Genomic DNA, 21,415 nt, shown 5'->3' with positions numbered 1-21,415 from the left:
GTCACCCGGTAGGACGCTTCTGTTTGACGTTTACTGATCCCTCCTCCAATCAGAGGATACTATACTGTAGACGCTGGAGGCGCTATTTAGTCAATTCCATCCTGTCATCACTACTCAGGGAGAGAGCAGTTCAAGCAAAATCATGCAATCCAGTACCGCTCTGCCTCTGCGCCAAACTGCAGCATCTCTCAGATAGTGTGCTTCACTAATGTGGCCACAACAAGAAGATCCTTAAAAAATAGTTAATTGTAAATACTTTTTACTTGCCAGGCTTAAGTAAATATGGATACTAAATAGCCTAGGTTAAATATGGTGTTGGAATTGCTTAAACTTATGATGAGAATCAGAAGTGTAATGCATACGCCAGAATAAACTGTTAACACATCTTTTAGTTCCTTTTCGCTTTGTTTCAACAATTGCAAGTGTGCTTTTAATGTGTTGGGAGCATGGATACCATGCCACGGTTTAGACATGGCCCGGCTAATATTTGCAATACCTTATTACAATTTTACAATATGTCCCTCTCTATTCCCTGTGAATTTGCTTGTGATACTATAAATATGATTACAGATTTTGTATTAGAGATCATAGGCCTACAATTGCCAAATATAATAAAAATGGTGTCAAATCGCAGTAGGCCTATGGGGGAAATCACTTCGATTATACGTTATTGGATGTTCGTTGGGGGGCAATCTGCCCATTAGCCCACGCAAATCTGAGTTTCATTGATCGGTGTCGTTTCTCCTGTCCCGGTTCACACTCTCGTCCCACCGCAAAGCGATGAGCCTGACTGGAAATCGCCTCCTCAGCTGATGATAGGAGCGATTGATGATTGAAGGCGCTGTCTTCGCCTCCTTGCAGCCAGAGACCTACCATGAATTTGACATTTCTTGCTCTAACAGCCGCGCTTTTGGCTGCGAATAGCGGCTTCTGTTATTCTAGCAGCGTCCCGTCATTCATCCTGCCGTTTACTGACTGCGTGCAGAGCCGTGGGAAAGACGGTTTCTACCGGGGAGCGATAGACGTCACCGAGTCCGGCACCCGGTGTATGAACTGGACCGAAGTGGCCGGCTTCAAGGAGCGCTACCCTGGCAAAGGAGTTGGAGAGCATAACCACTGCCGCAACCCGGACGGCAGGATCCGACCCTGGTGCTTTTTTAGGAACCACAAAGGCAGAGCTGACTGGGGCTATTGCGACTGTAAACAAGGTAAACACGAAGACCCATACAAAGACAGCAATACCTATTTTTGGGGGATTCATAATCTGTATGAATATGTCAACAACATTATGAATTTATATAAACTGAAATTTGACAAAATGAAATGAAATGAATGATAATCTAAAAAATAATACAGGCGGCCCAAAATCTAGAAAGTCGCTTTAACTTATAACATGCTAAGATAAGATGTAGATATACTTTATAGGACATTATTAATATGAATTTGGGCTGATGAAAAGCAGTTTTTTTGTTTTACCTCTGTGTGCAAGAATGTTCTAGCTCAATTGTGTTCAACTCAGGAAGCCCATGCTGAAGTAATTAGACAGGACACACCTTCAGTGTCCCAGGTGTGAGAGCAGTCTATGCAGATGGCAAGTCTAAGCACATTTTTGTTGTAATGAGTGCACAGGTATTTGCTTATATGGGGTGTTTGGGAATAACACAGTCCAAAGGATCACAAAAAGCAAGTGAGTCAATACACTGTCTCTTACCATATTAAAAATAGTTTGACATGGGGAACACCACGTTATCCAAACCTATGAAGTACACAGGCTTGAGCCAATTAGTGTTGCTAAAAAGAAAAGTGAGGGCAAAGAGGACTCTACATCTCTGGACTGATGAAAGGGAGAGAAGTATGGTATAGAGTGGTGAAAGGAAGAGTGTGATATCCATCTGGCACACGACAAGCAGCCTGTGGTATTTTTAGTCATGTAGTGTGTTGGCACATCATGAATAAATCCTCTTCCTGTAATTGATACATGGAATTGATGTATTGATCCAGTTATGTAAGATGTTTGAACAATTGCACACCTTATATTTGGAGTCCAGATTATTTTTGTTCTGACTGCATGTAAGGAAAAGACTGACTCCCCTATAAATGTGTGTTTGAAAATGTACCCTTTCATTCCCTGTTGTCCTAATAACCTACATAATGTGTATGTAAAAATAGATATGCGCAAAGCATTCAAGTTACTCGATCAACAAACAACCTGCACGGAAGGAAAAAGTATATGAGGAAAATCTGTACACTTTAGGCAACATCTGTTAAACACTCAATCCCAAATCCTGTTGCACCATGCGTGTTTGAGGACAAAAGACGGACAGAAGGACATAGTCAAACAGTGTTATAGTGTATTTTAAAAACAGTTAAAATGAAGTTTTTTCTTTATATAGACTGGTTGTGATGTGTCGACTCACACAACATGTTATGTTAATGGATATCATGAACTGATGTAAAATGACTTTTTAAATGCAGCCCTTTTGACACAGGCAGATTGATTGGATCATTTATAACACAGTTGTATACGCCTGTTTGGTCCCCTGTCATCATGACCAAATCAAACAAAGCGTTCTGTTTTTCTTTTGTCTCTTTTTTTTAACACTTTCATTTAGGGCTTGACAATATATCAACGTAATATTGATAAAGTGTTATGAAAATAGTTATTGTTTGAGATTTTGATATCATTGTAACTTAACATAAGTTGTTTTTTTCCCTAAATTGTGTAATTTTCTGAACTTGACAGAATTGCCGTTCTGTTATTTGCGTTTACCTTCAAAGTCAATGCATCCACATCAATCCTAATTCATTCTAAGAAATATAATTGTGTAAATATTTGTGTGGAAGCACCAATAGCCAACCCTACAGTGTTGTCAGAATACGCTGTACTAATATTCTGTTCTCCAACTCTTTTTCCATCCCAGGCTCTGTGCGTTTGCAAGGAGGCCGCACCAAGCTAGATGGCAGGGTCGAAATGTATCTTGGAGGAGTGTGGGGGTCTGTCTGTAGCGATGACTGGGGGGACGAAGACGCTGCAGTGGTTTGCAGACAGCTGGGCAAGGGGTGAGAGAGAACCCTAGCACACACATGCGCTCAGACGTGGATTATTGGCTGGCCTCTGTCTGCCTCCCCCGCTTACATATATTTTTTTAGACACAGGTGCCAGTACAATCACCATCTGCCACATAAATTCACATGTGAAGCTGCCTACAGAGATTTGACATATGGTAAGAGTGTGATAGAAATCTGGTGGGAATGCTAGAACATTTCCCCACAACCTAGACATACACAGGCACTCTCTTCACAGTCCTTGTACCTTTCTTATGTGACCCTTGCATTCCAACCCCCCATTCTCCAGCGGTATTTAAATGCCTTCAGTGCTCAGCTATTTACCTTGTTACCAGCTCTCTGTGTTACTCTCTTGACTGTGTCTTATGGTCTTGAATTTAAAGGTGCTTTCATGCTAGAAAAGACACTGACTTGTCGGGTCTCCAGGGAGAACGTAGACAGATCATACATATTGACAGTGTTAATAAACTGGGGTCAGTTTCTCAATTCAGAAAGCGTCTTATTTCCCAGGAGAACAGAGACCTTCTGTGCACTTACTACACATGTTGACACTAACTCCAACACTGGCACGCATGCTGACATGAACACATGCCTGTGTGTGCATATTCACACAGGAGTCAATGAAAGTCCACAGCGGAAAGGAAAAGGGGCAAATGTCAGCCATATGTCAGCTGGAATCGTTGGTGATGACTTTCACGTGGCCAGTTATTGAAGCTGTTTTGAGTAAAACTGCTGACCGCATTGGCCCTCCAATGGCAGATCATGAACATACTTATGGCTCAAGTTTACTGCTACCATGTAAACACGTCTGTTGTACTTTTTCTTCTAAGATGGGCTGCCTGAGCCTGGCTGCAGCAATTACCTCAGGTGACTTAAAAATAAGGGCCAAAATACCCTAATTAGGTTACATTTCTCCGAAAAAAACTCTCATACGATAAAACGGTTCAACGTCACTTGTCGGTTAAAAAACTTATTTCAGATAAGTTAAACTTTGTTGTTTACTTTCTACATCTCCTTCCAGGATCTCAGGTCGTGCACGTGCAGTTCCCCTGTTTCATCCAAGCATGGCCAAACTCCATTGGAGGGCAGTCCATTGCCAGGGAGAGGAGTCAGACCTGCTCCAGTGTCCTAAGACTGTGTGGAATGGAGGGGAATGTAATCTTGCTGCAGCCATCACTTGCACACAGCAGCAAGGTAGGCACTCCTCATTCGGAATTGTAGGCCTATGATGGATGGAGTCTTTGGATGTGATGAGATCTCTGATAAATCAACAAACCTTCAACATTTCTACAACTCCTACTCAATTCTAACTTTCCTCATGTTTGTACTTTAAAATGGCAAAAGTCCTGACATTTTTGTTACCTTGCCTTGTAGTGAAAATGTGTGTTTTAAATGCTTGTGTGGGCTCCAGCAGAAGTGGCGCTCCCTATAAGGCTGGTGGGAGGTGCATCGGGGTCAGAGGGCACAGTGGAGGTCTTCCATGCGGGGCAGTGGGGGTCCATATGTGACGACCAATGGGATGACAGTGATGCAGAGGTGGTGTGTCGACAACTGGGGCTGAGGTGAAGGGGCAAACACAAACACACACACACACAAATTAGTGCCCATCCTCACATGAATTCCAACCAGTAATTAGCATAAAGGAAATACATTATGTATGGGAAAAAGAGTCAAATGTGTGAGAGAAAAATAGACTTGGAGGCTGAGATAAATGAATGTGGGTGTCCAGCCGTCAGTCTCTCTCTCTGTCTCCAAAAGTATGAAAAGTATTCTTTCCATTTGGACACACACAGAGAGGAGCGAGCAGTAAAGCACATCTGGGGTCAGATAATGAATCAGGCTCATTGTTCCTGCATGAATTCTAGTACCACTGAGATATGCATATTTAGCAACGCTACACACTCTTCAAATCTTGATGTGTGCACTTTTTGTCTATGCCAATGTGGTGTTGGTGTTGCAATGTCTCTGGATATGCATGGCAAGCATCTAAAAAATGTACAATAGCTTTATTTCATCCAATTTCCAAATCAAACTAGAACAGCATCCTTAAAGGCATCCTATGCAAAATGCACTTTTTGATGTATTTTATACATACATATGTATAGAAAATAAAATAAAACCCCCTCTCTTTTCCTCCGTACCTAAACGGGGGTACAACGGAGCTGATCCAGATTTGCTGCCGATATGCCGTAATATCGGAAATGTGGGCTGGCTTTACACCCAGGGCCCTATCAGAAACGTTGCTATAGGAATAAGTGCAATGCCTGACGTGTTTTGGAAGTAATATGGTCTTTAATTACATTAGCAAGCATCGCTAACACTCAGAGGTAAGGCAGTACTGGAGAGTATGTGTAAAAAAGCAGGAAATTAAAAAGGGAACTCACATTGTAGTAAACCCGCAAGAGAAGAAGCATTTGAGCTCCATACTTTTTCAGAAATAATCCTTGAATTGGTTTGGAACATGATATGGCGTTTAATCACATGATAGGAAATTAGGAGATCTTTAAAGTCAGTAAGGGTGAATCAGTGGATCTGTTTTTAAATGTATCAAAATAACTGCAAACCAAACTTTCTATTATTCTGTCCTTTTTTTATGTAGCGGTGTAGCGAGGGCATGGGGCCAGGGACATTTTGGCAAGGGTCAGGCCGTGTGCTGCTGGATGAGGTACGATGCACAGGCAATGAGCTCACTCTGGAGCAGTGTCCAAAAAGTGCCTGGGGGAACACAACTGTCAGCACTCTGAGGATGCAGGAGTGTCCTGCAACCCTCTTACAGGTAGAACACCACCTGACACAGCATTAGCAGTCAATGCTATTCAAATATGTTCACATATAGAGATATAAAAGCCAAACCAGGATATTTGATGTCATTGGGGCAGAAGGGCTTGGATGTACTCTCTGGGGCTTGGATGTACTCTCTGGGGCTTGGCTGTATGGGGCAACTCTCTGTTTTTCTCTTTCTCTTCAGATGGCTCTCTTAGGTTGGTTGGGGGCGCAATCAGCTATGAGGGACGTTTAGAAGTATTTTACCGTGGTCGGTGGGGGACAGTGTGTGATGACGGCTGGACAGACTCTAACACACAAGTAGTGTGCCGACAACTTGGTTACAGGTAATGTGAAGTAGTCATGTTGTCGTACACATGCATCAATCTCAGTACTATTAATAAGTTAGAATAAAATTGTGTTTGTGTGTGCACATGTCTACCTTGCAGATTAGGTGAGACTCTCCTTTCGAAGGATTAGACATCACTCCAGTCCCGCGCTTCGGGGTGGGGTCAGGTCCCATTCTCTTGGATGATGTGAGCTGCACAGGGAAAGAACCAAGCATATTAGTGTGCAACAGGAACGAGTGGCTCCAGCACGACTGCACACATTATGAAGATGTTAACATCGCTTGCAGCCCTGGTCGCAATGGAGAAAGTCTTCCAATGAGTAAGACAGAATCTTATCTTACTGTAAGACTTATAGGCTAAGGTGGCATCGAATGGGGGAAAGAGCTCAATGTTACTTTTACTATATTGTTGGATACTGATATAAAGGACGCGATGTATGTGCAGATGTAGTTTGTCACAGCTTGGCACTTTGCACAAAGAGCACACATACTCTTTTGTCAGTGGAAAAGGAAAGCGAATCATGAAAGCTTCTATGTAATTTCCTGCCACTTCATAAAAACCTGATAATGGAAGTGCAAGCTGAAATCTGTTTCTAAGATCTCTGCCAAACTCAACCTGCACTTAATTTGATCTCATCTTACTTAGAAGAGGAAAGCCAACCTGCTCCAAGAGAGGGATAGAGGATGATGTAAGTCATGCTTACGTTTAAAGGCACAGCTGTTAGTTGGTGTGTCCTGCCTTATTAACTGGGCAGCTTGTAAAGTCGTCATGCTTAATGGATCTACCGCAAGCCTTTACCTAAAGTAAATCACCCTGATGTAAAATTCTTCACTATTTTTAACTGCAAAATCATATTGGCCACCAGTGGGTTGATGTATTGCCAGACACACATAACACTGAACTACTTCCTCTTTATTAGAGGAGACAGAAGGGTTCAGTGGTTTTTGCTGAAAGGGGAAGAAAGGGTTGAATGGTAGGACCATTCATCAAGCTGTGTCTATAGCCTCTAGACAGCAATAAAGATGTAAACGCATAGCGCTGGATAGAACTACTAGTGGCTCAGATTTCCCCTCATACTATATATAACTGTTTCATTCTCTGTCATCCATCTTAATGTTGAATGTAATAGATACGAGTCTGGTGAATGTCACAGAGAGGATACATCATGTTTTTTTCAAGTGATGAAAAGTTGCAGTTAGGTAGCTTATGTTTTTTGGCCAGAGCCTCAGAGACACTGGCACCTGACAATTACCACTGAATAATTGTGTTATTACTACAAATAATTTGTGTGTATTTGTTTGAGTGTTTATGTGTGTACCGAATCCTTCCTTCCCGCTCAACTAAAACAGGCAGATTGGTTTATTTTGTTTTGGGAAAAGGAGAAAAAGCAGATAAGCCCGTCTGTGCTTTGAACATCCCCCCCCCCCCCCCCCCCCCCCCACTACTCCTCTCTCTCCTTCTCTCTCTCTTTCACTATTTTCTAAGAGACCATCTTGTATGTATTGTAACAGAGCAGCAATGCTGAGAGAGTTCAGAGATAAAAACAGTGTTTGTAGTTCTAAGATAGAGGACAAAAATGAGCATTTCCTCAACTGCCAACCCCGACAAACAAGTAAACATTCCCACATTTAACTCTCATTACCTTAATGACCCACTCCTATAACTCCTACACGCACAGTGTTCAAAGGCAGTATATTATTTAACTCACTACAGCCACAGAGAACATTTTAAGGCTAAATTGAAGACGGCTGAAGTTGTGAAATGAAAATGAAGTTTTGAGCTACAAAACAAAAACACCTTTATTTTCCATAGCATAAAATGACTTGGTCAGGTTGTAAACTGATCCTGAAAGGGTCCACACATGGAAAATACATTAGCATCCCATAAATTACATTAGTGTGTGTTTGTGTGTATCTGTGGGCAGACTATGATGATAGATGATTTAAACTGAAATACCAGACTGATTTGATTAACACAAGCGAATAGCATTTAAGAGACAAATACAAGAGGGGGAGACTGTGAAAAAACAGAAAGGCAATGAAAAGAAAGGATCTGTTTATAGAGTCAGACGTTTAAAAATGTCCCCTTCTGGACACACAAGTTGTTACGCATGCAAACAGACAGGTGTTCAAGTTACTTCCTTTGTAGGGGACATGAGCACATGCCCCACTCAGTTATGATAAGGAAGGTGTGTAGTGTCTGTATTATTTATAGAGTCAGGGGTTTTGGGGAACTTCAGAAATATTGTTTAGCAGGGCAAGTTTGTGTAGTGATTCTGAATTGTGCTTGTGTGTTCTTCAGGTATGCCGGTAAGACTAGTGGGAGGAGAGAGTCCTAAGGAAGGTCGGGTGGAGCTCTATCTGTCCGGGCAATGGGGGACCGTTTGTGATGACGGATGGACTGACCATGACGCTGAGGTGGTATGCCGGCAGATGGGATACAGGTATGTACTGTATATGTGCATCTGTGTTTGAGTTGCCTTCTTTAAGAGTCTTGTGTTTCTGGGTAACAAACTCCAACAAGCACAACAACTTGCATGGACCATGAGCTAATAGAACGCCATACTCAAACAAAACGGGGTTTTTTTATGCACTCATAAGCACTCGTAGGTTCATTTGGGAAGTGTAGAAATTACCATTGAGGTTTAAAGAGAGGAAAGCATTTCACAGCAGCATCCAACTATTTGGTTCATTATGGATTAACTATCGATAATCTGTCCATTAGGAATTTTGCAAATACATTTTCAGAATTTTGCTGGAAAACTAAAATGATAAAAGTTAGTTGACAGTTCATTTTAGTCATGGAATGTTGGAATACAGTTAACATTTTGAGAGGCTCAGTTGAGAGCTGTGGCATTGCAATGTGATCACTCTATACATTACACACACTTAAGTGAAGCCAGACGGCCTAATCTGTTTGCAAAATCAATCTCCACTTCTCAGAATTGGCATCTGTCTTACACCTGCCCCCCATTACTGCCGTTCATCCTTCCAACTCTTTCAACCCTTGACTGTTTTGAGTTAGAAACTCATCAAGCATGTCTGGAGTTTCCAAGCACCCCTGCAATGGAAAAAGTTAAACTATATGCTTTAAATCATTACATTAATTATCTTATTCTTATATTACTATATCTATCATTATATTTCATTAATCCATCTTAACAAATGTTACGCTCAAGTTTCAGAGCACTTGTGCGGAGCCGCCTCTGGTGTGCTGCCAGCTGCTTTTATTAGGGGTTTAAGCTGTGCTCTTTTGCAGAGCCAAGATACACATCCAATTAAAGGGCAGGCCAATTGTGCATGACACATTCAAGGTGACAGATATGTTGAGGCTAAGCTACCTCATCTCATCCTCTCTGTGTCCCATTATGCCTTCCCTCTGAGACACTGTCGCATTTTTCAAAACAATGGCAATGAGGTGGCAAGGGAAAACTGTACCGTAACAAACTGTCTTCAATTTATCTCTCATCACTGCTCAGCATGACGCTCATCCATTAGCCATCCACTTTTCTGTGACACATTGCATGTAGATGAAAGCCACATCTGGAGTGCATAAGTATGAGAGAGAAATGAAGCGTGTTAGAGGCGTGTAAAAGTCATGTTAGGATCATCATTCTGTCTCACACAGGGTGTGGTGAAAGGTCATTACACACACAGCAGGTCCCCAAGGGTGAGAGGTTGCTCTGGGAGTGATAAAAGAAAGTTTGCATTAATACACAGAGACTTTCACACAAATTATTTTCAAGTTCAACTGTCACATTAAAGAAGGACCAACATTTAACTGGAAAACACAAAGGAAAAAGTTTCCAGCATAATACATACAAATATATCTTGGGAAAAAAATTCAGGGCCAAAATAGAGCGTACTAAAACATACCATTAACTTGGAAACTGATTTAAAGGCAAAAGGTTTGCAACCAATTATTTTGTATATCTGCAAATGTAAAAAAAAAGGCAAAGCTGAAAACGTATTTATGAAGCAAAAGTATATGTCATTTATACTAAGGTAATTTCAAAGTGCTTATACACTTACACTCAAAAATGGATTTAAAACAAAATCAAATCTAATCATAATGAAAAAATTAAAATAAAGTAAAAAAAAAAACAATAATATATACATAACTAGAGGGCAACAGAATTGGGTTTTATTGTAAGCCTTTAAAATCACATTGTGAAGATGTTGCCATGCGACAAAAAAGGTTACAGAGGCTAATCTTTTCTTTCATCCTCCCTTGCGATATTTAGAACAGATCCAACAAAATGCAGCCAGGTAAATAAATACTATCCATTCAACATTTTAAAGATGCAAACACGAAATATAATATCTGAGAAAACTTTTGACTTCTCTTTTTAACTTGATCTTTTAATATCCGAAGCAGATTGTGTGGCATTTTTTGACTGATGCTGTGTTTCCAAAGAAACACACCAAGCAGGTTCAATGTCAGGATCTAGGCTCGGTTCCAAGTGAGTTGGAGGTTCGCCCTTTGCATGCTAAATACCGCTCAGGGAGCTATTGGAGTCACAGACACAATTCTGTAGATGTCTCAATAAGAGACATGAGATTCCCTTTGGACAATTTGGGATACAAGACCTGCCACCTATCATACCCCGGGACGCAACACAAGATCCTCCCTGTCTGTAATCTATCAGTCTTAATTAAAATCCCAGCTACAGCCTATACAGGCCTACATACACACACAACCTATAGGCCTCTTTGTGCTAGCTGTTTGACAATTAAAGTCAGAGGTGAGAAATTGATACAAATACTGTTATCAGATTGTAAAAGTGGTTTGACCCGGTGTGCGTCACTGCCAGAGAATGTCAGACCATAACATCTATACTAACATGTCATCACCGCCTATCTGATAATACACACACACACACACACACACACACACACACACACACACACACACACACACACACACACACACACACACACACACACACACACACACACACACACACACACACACACACACACACACACACACACACACACACACACACACACACACACACACACACACACACACACACACACACACATATATTTACAGCAAGATCTGGCAGCCAGGCATTTAACCTTTCAATGTTAGTGGAACATTGCTACATTTACAATTCTGACATGGGCTGTTGCTTATTTGGAAATGGTCCAAAGTGCTATAATTCGCCTTCTAACAAAAACAAAGTGCAGGGAGAGCATTACTCCAGTTTCATCTCTTTCCTTTGCCCACTGGTGAAGCCTACAATGTATCATAATTGATGTATTACTTTTCTATGTGAGACCTGATTACATTGTTTGAATTGTTGAGTCCTTATAGGTCTCTCAGGTCGGCAAACCAGGGTCTAGATGTTCAGAGCTAAGTTTAAAAAGATGGGAGAGCAAGCATTTGAAGTCAAAGCCCCACATTTTGGAGTTTGGAATAGTTTACCTCTTTCTCTTTTTTGAAAAGCTTCTCATGACGTTTATTTGCTTGCTTCCTGTCTTTTTTGTATTTAATGCTCCTATTATGAAACTTAGTTTTTTACCTCAAGCCTACAGTAAATACTAGTAGCATTTATTAATTAAGGGCAACTAAATCTGTGTGTGTTTTGTTTCCCTGCTATTTACCACAGTGGGGTGGCAAAGGCCCGTGTGATGGCGTACTTCGGGGAAGGGACAGGACCGATCCACGTGGACAATGTGAAGTGCAGCGGCGAGGAGCGTTCGTTGGCAGACTGCATCAAACAGCCACCCGGCACACACAACTGTCGCCATAGTGAGGACGCTGGGGTCATCTGTGACTATGGTGAATCTCAGCACAGCTACCAAGAGGTGAAAGGTCAGTACGGTTTGTTTTTTCCTTACAATAAATGAATTTGTTCAACAAACATTTCCATCATGTCAAATACACTGAAAAACTAATGAGAAACAAATGGCTATAGAGAAGTTAGGAGGGAAGATTCTGAGAGAACTTCTGTGGGTGTGTGTGTTTCCAGATGGTAAAATGGAGAGAGCAATGTTATTTCTTCACCCTGTCTGTCACCCATCAGGGCGACTCACACAATGCTATCCGTTACCGACACATATGCTATTACTTCAATTTTTCTCATGCACATACTGGGGAAAGTCAAACCAATGCAGGAGAATGTTTTGTCTCTTCAGTATGATAAATTACCTCTTGTGAGAAATAGCTCAGTCTATGTTTGTATGTTTTAACACAAGATACACACAGACTATGAAAACGATCTCTCATTTATTTTATTTACTTTATTTTTCAGGTTCATATGTAGAAGTAAAATATTAATTTGAAGCCGTATTCTTTTTTGGATCAGTCTAAATATTTAAAAAAGGCAACATCTCAGCTCAAATGTATGGTTTAACAATCATAACCCTCCTACACTCTCTCACATATACACACTCAATGGTTCCTCTTTTGTCTCTGTCAGATCCTGTCAACTCAATCTGTGGTTTGCGGCTTATACACACTCGCCAGAAACGAATTATAGGAGGAGAAAACTCTCTGAGGTAAGCTGGAAAGGACAGGAGGGATTCATGAGAGTGCATAGAATGCCAGCCAAAGACAAACTATATGTGCAAAATGTCAGTATTATATGTATTTAATGTTTGTCATCTGCAACAATTTACTCTAAAGCAAAGCACGTGTGTGTGTGTGTGTGTGTGTGTGTGTGTGTGTGTGTGTGTGTGTGTGTGTGTGTGTGTGTGTGTGTGTGTGTGTGTGTGTGTGTGTGTGTGTGTGTGTGTGTGTGTGTGTGGTGTGGTGTGTGTGTGTGTTGTGTGTTTGTTGTGTATGAAGAAGGGATAAACATGCTGGGATAAACATAGAGAAAAGCAACATGTATGCATCTTTGTGTGTGTGAGTGTGTGTGTGGTCACATGTATGCATTGGGCGGATGTAAAACCAAATAACTTTGGTACTGAGTATTTACACACTGAGTATTTATTTGTTTTTTAGTGGGTACGCATGTTTAGAATACATTGGGCGTGTTTACACTAGAAGTTCACACCAAATGTATTCTGGCATTTATGCTTATGTTTATAAAGAAATCCTATTTGTAATGTTCTGGATCACTTTTTAAGGTTGCACGTGGATGGCATACCCAATATGAAAGTGTTTTAATTATTGCAATGTTGGCTCTTCTTAAGAGTTTTTTCACTTCTTAAAAAAGTGTTTTAATGTGTTTTTGTGTGTGTGTGCGCTGTGTGTCTTTAGAGGGGGCTGGCCATGGCAGGCCGCGGTTCGGTTGCGAGGATCTCGTGGAGACGGGAGGTTGGTGTGTGGAGCGACTCTGATTGACAGCTGCTGGGTCCTCACATCAGCACACTGCTTCAAGAGGTCAAAAACACACACTGCCTATTCACTCATGTTTGTGTGTGTCACCATTTGAAATGGACACGCTATGTTACATTTTTAAAAAGCCAAGTATTGCAATGCAGAAGGTTCAGTATGAAGGCAAGGAAATAATGACTTACCTTTGTATATAGATATATATATATATATATATATATATATATATATATATATATATCTGTTTACGTGCCTCTCAAAACACAGGCCAAGCATCTGCCCCCCTCCCCCTTTTCCATGCACTCACAACACAGCGTTTCCTCCCGTCAGTGTCAGTGATTGGTTGAGAGTCTTTATTCATGTAATGTGGCTGTGCTTATGCATACATTTAACTCTGCCTTGAGCTCCAGTAGAACTACACAACTAATTGTCTGCTTCCCCTTGTATATTTACGTCTGGCAGAAGCATGAGAACCTCAACAATGTGAGCATTGATAAGTAGTGCTTTAGTTGTGGTTGTGGTGCAGTCGGCCGGGAGTCATCATGTTCACTTTATCTGGTCTAGTGGCCTCCACATGGTACCACCACCTTGAAATCCATCACCTTATGAATACAGCAGAGAAGGCGGAAGAAAATAAAAAATGAGTAGAACAAAAACAAATGTTGAAAATCTGATAAAGTTGCGGGTTGTGAGAGCACCAGCCCTAATGTCTGCATTTTATACATGTATGGCTGTCAGACTCCATTTTTAAGAGTAATATATTTTGGTTGCATTATGAAGTATGAGTCTCAATAATTGGGTTTGAGGAAACCAGAACTCTGTACAGGGCTCTGCAGCTCTACCACTATAAATCCAGATTGTTCCACATTAAAGAGAGGAAGTGGTCATTCACTAAATCCTTTCCAATACCATTTCTCCAGGCATCCCCAGGGCTCAATGGAGGGACGTCTACGCTTTGATCTGACTTGCACTTCTGCTTTGTTTAAATGACACACACAGGAAGCACACAGCTGAGCTTCATGCGGCAAATTTAGACCACTTGGGATGTAGCAATCAGTACTTCTCAGACTGATTAATACTAACAGATTTGTTGACCACCATTTCAGATTAAAACTAGCGGGCACGGTGAGAGAGCAGACCTCTGCCAAAGCTATATGCCATATCTCCTAATCTTAACAAATGTAAAACATTGTGCGTATATCCTCCCTGTGTTTTGAATCTGTTACAACATGTAATGGCTATTCCTTGGCCTACGCTACACCCTTCACAAACTTTCTGGAAAATCAGGCCGGACATTTTTGTGATCCATTTTTACAATCACAGAGACAGATCAAACAGAAAAGATAACCTCCATGGCAGAAGCAATACTGACTCTAAGTCCTTTCTAACATTGGTAAGTCATTTTATTGCACTATAGTTAAGCACTACAGAAGCCATAATAGTTAGCCTTAAACATAACACTGTCTGATCCTTCTTGTGGTTGAGTGCCATAGTTTCCTTTGTGTAAGAGGGAATAAACTATAGGCTTTATCTGAAGCTAGTTGTTAGTATTGGCCAAAGTACCAGTGGATGTGCTCACACGCCTTCTGCACTTGGTCTTTCCGGTGACCTTCCAGTTGCCAAGCCAAGTCCCTATGGACTTCGCCACCACCGCCCTAATTATATTGAATGGAATATAATAATGTGTTGTAGCTTGTGGAATGAAATTGTCAGATTCAGACGGATGACACTCCTACAATAGTAACACCTTGCTGACTGCTGGAGATTGGCGCAACATAAGTACAACAACATGTACAGTTCAACACCTTCATATTGTAACAGTTAATGATTTACTATAGATTCTTATTGTGGCCCAAAGAAAACTCTAAGTGAACACCAACATAGAGCACACTGTATTAAAACACCACCAGGTTTATATTTTATATTTGAGCTGTACGTAAGATTTGTTATCATAGACACTGTAAGGAAACAAACAAGGTTAAAACACAATACCCCTGCTGCCTGATCACATATCATTCTTTAGTACTCCAAGCTGTAAGCTTGGGCAATGACAGCTTTAAAATGTAATTTGCTCCGAGCAAGCCAGAGCACGTAGACCAAGATAGGAACTTCCGACTTAACAGTGTCACCTTTCTTACAGTAACCAAGATAGGGTGGTAAATAAAAAAGCACACACAGCAACAAAGAAATACACCTATGCAGTCACACAATCAACATAAAATACATAATTAAGTTGGCATACACACTCCTGCTTGTACAAATGTTGACACAAGCACCGATACTTTTATAATTACATGTTAATGTGCAACTACCAAGTGTAGCTAACATGATCATGTTTCCTTATCCCTCACACTACTATTACCGATTAGTGGCTTCATAAAAGAGTGACCTCAGGTCGGTGGTCACATGCTGTCAACATGATCAACCTATTTATACCTTGAAGCTGTACAGCTAGGGGCTTGCCAACAGTAACACAACTCCAGCAGATTTTTAACTGCTTTTAGCCACAACAACAATACTTGAAAAGTAACTGAGGTGTCACATTTAAAGTCCTTTCCTGAGATGTTGCCTTTATATTCGGTACTGTATGTAGATGAGTAGTCAGTAGTGTATCTGCTTTTTCAGGAACGTCATGGCATTCCCAGGTCAGGAGATTTTTCCGGAAACACTCCACCAGTTGTAACTGGACACAGAGACTTGGCTCGATCGAAAGGCATCTTCCTTTACACCTCTCCACTTCCCTCTCTTCTCTCCCTGCCTCTCCTTTTCCCCTGACTTAACCTACTTTACCTTTATTTAAAAAAGGCCAAACAGCTCAATCAAGTAAACAGAAAGCATGGAAAAGACTTCATTATGTCAGCCTATGAGTCAGTTTAACGCATAAACACAAAGACACAATTACAGATGTGTTGTTATCATTCTTCCCTTTTTCATTTCTTAAGTTGTCCAAAAAGCTTTCAACTCTTTCTTAGTCATGGTTACGGCAGAGACCAAGACAGACCATCAACATATCGAAAACGTTGCAGGAAGGATATAATGCCTCAAACATATGGGTTTCAATCTATTCTTCTATTAACTACTGTAGTGCTGACTTTATGACTGTGTGAGCTCAGTGTAATGGCTTGTTCTTTTTCCAGATGTAGTTCAACTATTGATGATTTAACTCCAGTCAATGCTCGTTATTTATGTATCAGCAGTGGGATTGCTCATGCACACACATCCTCTTTCTTTAATGGTCCTTCTCAATCCTTTCCCTCTATTTCTCTCTGCAGATATGGAAACAGCACCAAGCAGTATAAAGTTAGAGTGGGCGACTACCACTCCCTTGTGCCTGAGGAATACGAAGAAGAGTACGGTGTTGATCAAATCGTCATCCACCCAAGCTACCGGTCCCAAAGCAACGATTACGACCTTGCCTTGGTTCGTCTGTCACCTGGGGCAGTGGGCCAGATGCCGGGAGAGTGTGTGTCATTCAGCCGTCATGTCCTTCCTGCCTGTCTGCCCATGAAGAAAGAGAGAGTGCTCAAACAAGCCAGCAACTGTCACATTACCGGCTGGGGAGATACAGGTGTGTGTGTGTGTGTGTGTGTGTGTGTGTGTGTGTGTGTGTGTGTGTGTGTGTGTGTGTGTGTGTGTGTGTGTGTGTGTGTGTGTGTGTGTGTGTGTGTGTGTGTGTGTGTGTGTGTGTGTGTGTGTGTGTGTGTGTGTGTGTGGCCTAGCATTACTATACTTGTGTGGAGAGGAGGTGGGTGTGATGGCCCTGGGGTGCAAATCATTATTTTATTCTCGAATTTAAAATGTTGGAGGAACTGTTAATGCGAAGGTGTAGGAGCTTTAAGCTTTTAAATATGTAAAGATACGGGAAGTGAGAAAAGATGGGACTTTAAAAGATAGATCTAACCAGATCTAACCCATTTCCCTTTTTTTGTATCTCTAAAATGTTCATTTCAGGACTATATTTTTATGTTTGTGTATTCCTCTTCCTTGAGCCAAGCTCTTGAAATGAATGCAAACAGAGTAAAGGCTGCAGTTTTTTACTTTTTTTACAATCATCATCGCAAATAATCTGGTATATGCAAGTAATCTGGTATATGCAAGTAATCTGGTATATGCAAGTAATCTGGTATATGCCTCACTAGAATTCCGTTTATTTAAAAAATATTGATCAGGTAAATTGGAATCTAGAACATATTTTGAAAGGAGATCAGGGATCATAGAACATCATGTCACACCACAACTATATGTGGTAGAGTTTGACTTGAACAGACAGGTAAAACATCCAGTGCTGTAACCACGGTATTTCTACCATATGCAAGTAATCTTGAAAGTCAGCTGCAAATGCATTTAAAGGAGAAGATAATCCTTCACTAGTAATTGAACTGGTTTGAATTCACGCTCTGTATCTTTCAAAACACTTTATGTATGCACCGCCACACATCTGTAAGTGATCTTTAAATGACATGCCAATGTCATTAATCATTGCAATTTAGTCACAAAGGGCAACAGAAGGTCTCCTAAACACTTATGCATAAACATGTACTCCCTTTTGAGATGGTGTGTCTTCTTTGACAATTTAATTCACAAGGGAGATTGTGTTTTTATTACTGAAGTGTGATGACAACATCAGTTATGTATAGTGTGATGCTGGCAATGCTTGTTTAACTTAAAGCACAATGTCTTCTTTGTTCAGCTGTTTGCATTTGGCTATACGCCACTCATATATCACGTACACACATACCTAGCATCCTAAGCCACCATGGATAGTTATTAACACTGTGTGGTCACAGAGAGAAGCAGCAGAAAAACCCAACACTGCACTTCGTTACCTTTGCATCAGTAGTCCCCTTTCAGTTTGTTTGTGCATCCGGCGTTCACGTGTAGAAAGCCATGGCAGGGTCCGGTCCTTGTTGTTACTGGTTGTTTGAGGTACTGGAAATATCTGGAAAGATAAAAGAGGCACAGGAGAAGATGGCAGAATATTAGTAGAAGAAAATATTGTTGGATAGGTTCAACCTCTCAAAAAACACATTTGGCCAAAGGGATAAATTCCATGCTGGATGTTCAACAATATGACCGGAGGCTGCATATTAATCAAAGGCAGCATATTGTGGGTTAAAACCTGCAACAGGCCAACATAAAACGGACACAGTCAGCATGCCAGGGGAATTACATTTCTTATTCATTTTAATTGGGATCCTTCATGAGATGAAAGAAAACAGCCTCTCCTAATACTCTGCCAGAAACCTTGAAATTGATTAATCTCTAAATTAGAGCTTGGTGCCTTTGATAAGAAGGTCAAATCAACCGGAGTCTGCTGCCCAATTGCGGGGCAAAGCAAAACAAAAAAGCTATGCTCATGGACTTCATGTCCACACATGTCAAATCAATCAGAAACTGGGAGTCTTATAGTAGTCTAGTAGTAGAGTCTCACACTGATGATGTTGTTATTCTAGCGTGTTAATTTTCAGCAGGTATGGTGGTTACCATGTTAGTTTAGTGTGTAATTAGTGCTACACACAAAGTACGGTACATCTGAGGTTGATTTGAATTTAATTGCAGGGATTTATTCATAACAAAAGTGTTAAAATACATTATGATGGGATGAAGGTCACTGGGTAAACATTCAGGAGAATCAACATTTGCTCAATTAATGAACATGATTGTGGGTACCAAAATTGGATGGTAAACCCTGTAATAGTTTCCAGACTTTCTCTCAAAACCCAAAATGCCAACCTACTGGTCATGCTACAAGACCAAATAGATGAGCAGACTGACCAACATAACCATCCCATGCCACTATCATGGTTTAAACACTAACATTATGCTCACAAACACTTCAATTCTAAACTGTAATGCTTTGCTTCAGGTCGCTCATACTCCAAGACCCTTCAGCAGGCCCCCATATCCCTACTGCCCCGTCGTCACTGCCAGCATCATTTCCACAGCGCCTTCACAAGCCGCATGCTCTGCGCCGGCAGCATCCAGTCGGAGAGGCGCGTGGACAGTTGCCGTGGTGACAGTGGAGGTCCGTTGGTGTGTGAGCGTCCAGGAGGGGGTTGGGTGGTTTACGGGGTCACATCCTGGGGTCATGCTTGCCGGACACAACAGTCCCCTGGCGTCTACACCAAAGTGTCTGCCTTCAGCCCCTGGATACGCAAGGTGATTACACGTGATGACCAAAAAGAGAGAGGACGATAGAAGGACAATTATATATTGAGCAGAATCACACTTAAGACTTTCTTTGTCAGGTGACAACTGATACTACAATATAGTTCAGTCATGAATAACTGAATAACTTTCAAATTAAAAGCACAAGGCAACGCTGGACCTTTTCCACTTAGAAACTTTTTAAATATTTTTGGGAGAGAGGAGGGTTATAAGCACTTATGTAACTGATTTAATATCATCTTGAGATGCAAGATTTTGAATTTTCTTCAAATCTCAACCCAAGACAATGCATCTATGTAACTTAAATATCTTGTTTCATGTGACATTGCATGCTAAACTTCTGTGCTTGCTTTTACAATGAAATGATTGTGTAACTTATGATATGCAATATGTGATTAAAAATGTTGAAAAGGGACCACAGTTAAAAACAACAACAACAACATACTGTTAACATGTAGAGAATTAGCCACGCATTGTATGGACTTGAACACTTTCACAAAGAACCCCCTTAGGTACTTATCGCATATTATCTTGAGCTTTTGTGTTTAGCATTCTAGTCATATTGACATTTGCCAAACGGAAAATTATGTAATTCGACCTCATTTTATTATTGTTTATTTTTCTCTGTGCTCATTGTTTTGCTGTGTAAAAAGCATATTTCAGGTCTTAGTTATTTCTCAGGCATTTATCATTTGCATGCAGTCAGTATTTCTCTGTGTCTCAGTGCCGCTTAACATCTGCAGAGGAAGAAAGGGACTAAAGTGTTTCTGCGTCCAAGCACATTATAACAAGTGTTGATTTGTCATGTCCTCTTCTAATTCATGAGCTTTTGTTTTGGCGGGATAGTAAAGTGTTGTTGTTGTTGTTGTTGTTGTTGTTAAAAAGAGACAATCTGGTACACTTGAAACAACTACACTGCCATCTTTTTAGGTGTAAACTGACTATGTGTTATGTTGTTTTGTACTGTAACGTTTCTTTATAAATACGATTTTGTAAAAAATGTTTGATGTTGACACACCGATGAAACATTAAGGCACATTGCTGATGGAACTGTAATGTATAATTAGCAGGTAACACTTTATAGTAACCATTATTAATAAAGGGTTGATTGATATTAAGATTAACTTTAAATAAATGTATAGATTTAAAATTAAATACATTAACTTGCAATTTAAATTATAATCAGATGTGAATGCAAGAATGTATTATCTTTCTCAAGTCAAACCTTTCAGTAACACTATCTTACTAAAATGGATCAAGAACATCAAGGATAACACCTTTATCAAAGGTTTAAGTTCTTAAGTCTTATCTATTTTTTATTTACCAACACAACTATACACAAACTTTCACAATGACACACTTGGGTAAAAAACCTTTTGTGACTCTAAATATTTGTAGGGAGTTTTCGCACTTGATATCACACATTCTGTGATCCTCCCACATCTGAAAGAGCCCTTTCAGGTTTGTTTCTGACTGCAAACTGTCAAAGTGAGCACCACTGTGTCAGACAATGTGTATGCACGCACACTCAGACACAGTGTGGCTGGTTTGTCACACTATGTACACTATGTAAATGGCAGCCATTTTCTCAGTTGTCCTTATTTACAAGGCAAACATGTAATTTTGACTCAACACAACTTAAGAACTGGGACTAAATGGGAGGCTGCATGAGATGTTGGCATGAAGAAAAAATCACATTTATCATCTTCCCAGAATTTGTTATTGTTCCTCATGTGCTTAAACAATATGTTTTGCACCATTAATGTAACTTTTGACCA

The 21,415-nt window shown here is 40.6% G+C and overlaps 1 protein-coding gene and 1 long non-coding RNA gene across 2 annotated transcripts; one reads left to right on the top strand and one right to left on the bottom strand.

The window, feature by feature from the left end:
- The first annotated feature begins 57 nt into the window (after positions 1–57).
- Positions 58–20,740, top strand: prss12 (serine protease 12). The gene is given in 16 exon segments (XM_079668752.1): positions 58–1,208; positions 2,922–3,060; positions 4,088–4,260; positions 4,478–4,628; positions 5,666–5,706; positions 5,709–5,786; positions 5,789–5,842; positions 6,035–6,176; positions 6,279–6,289; positions 6,292–6,498; positions 8,481–8,622; positions 11,797–12,002; positions 12,610–12,688; positions 13,395–13,517; positions 16,742–17,037; positions 19,336–20,740. Coding segments are annotated over 16 exon segments (2,508 nt in total). The 5' UTR covers positions 58–874; the 3' UTR covers positions 19,668–20,740.
- On the bottom strand, positions 4,486–11,276 carry LOC307031567. Its single transcript, XR_013805992.1, has 3 exons — positions 9,617–11,276; positions 6,272–6,370; positions 4,486–4,623 (listed from the first exon to the last, which is right to left on the bottom strand). It is a non-coding gene; the product is annotated as an uncharacterized lncRNA (long non-coding RNA).
- Positions 20,741–21,415: the final 675 nt, after the last annotated feature.

The sequence above is a fragment of the Notothenia rossii genome (genome assembly GCF_949606895.1).
Source record: "Notothenia rossii genome assembly, chromosome: 1".
Taxonomy (NCBI): domain Eukaryota; kingdom Metazoa; phylum Chordata; class Actinopteri; order Perciformes; family Nototheniidae; genus Notothenia; species Notothenia rossii.
The sequence above is the reverse complement of the archived record's forward strand: the minus strand, read 5'-3'. Positions and strand labels throughout refer to the sequence as shown.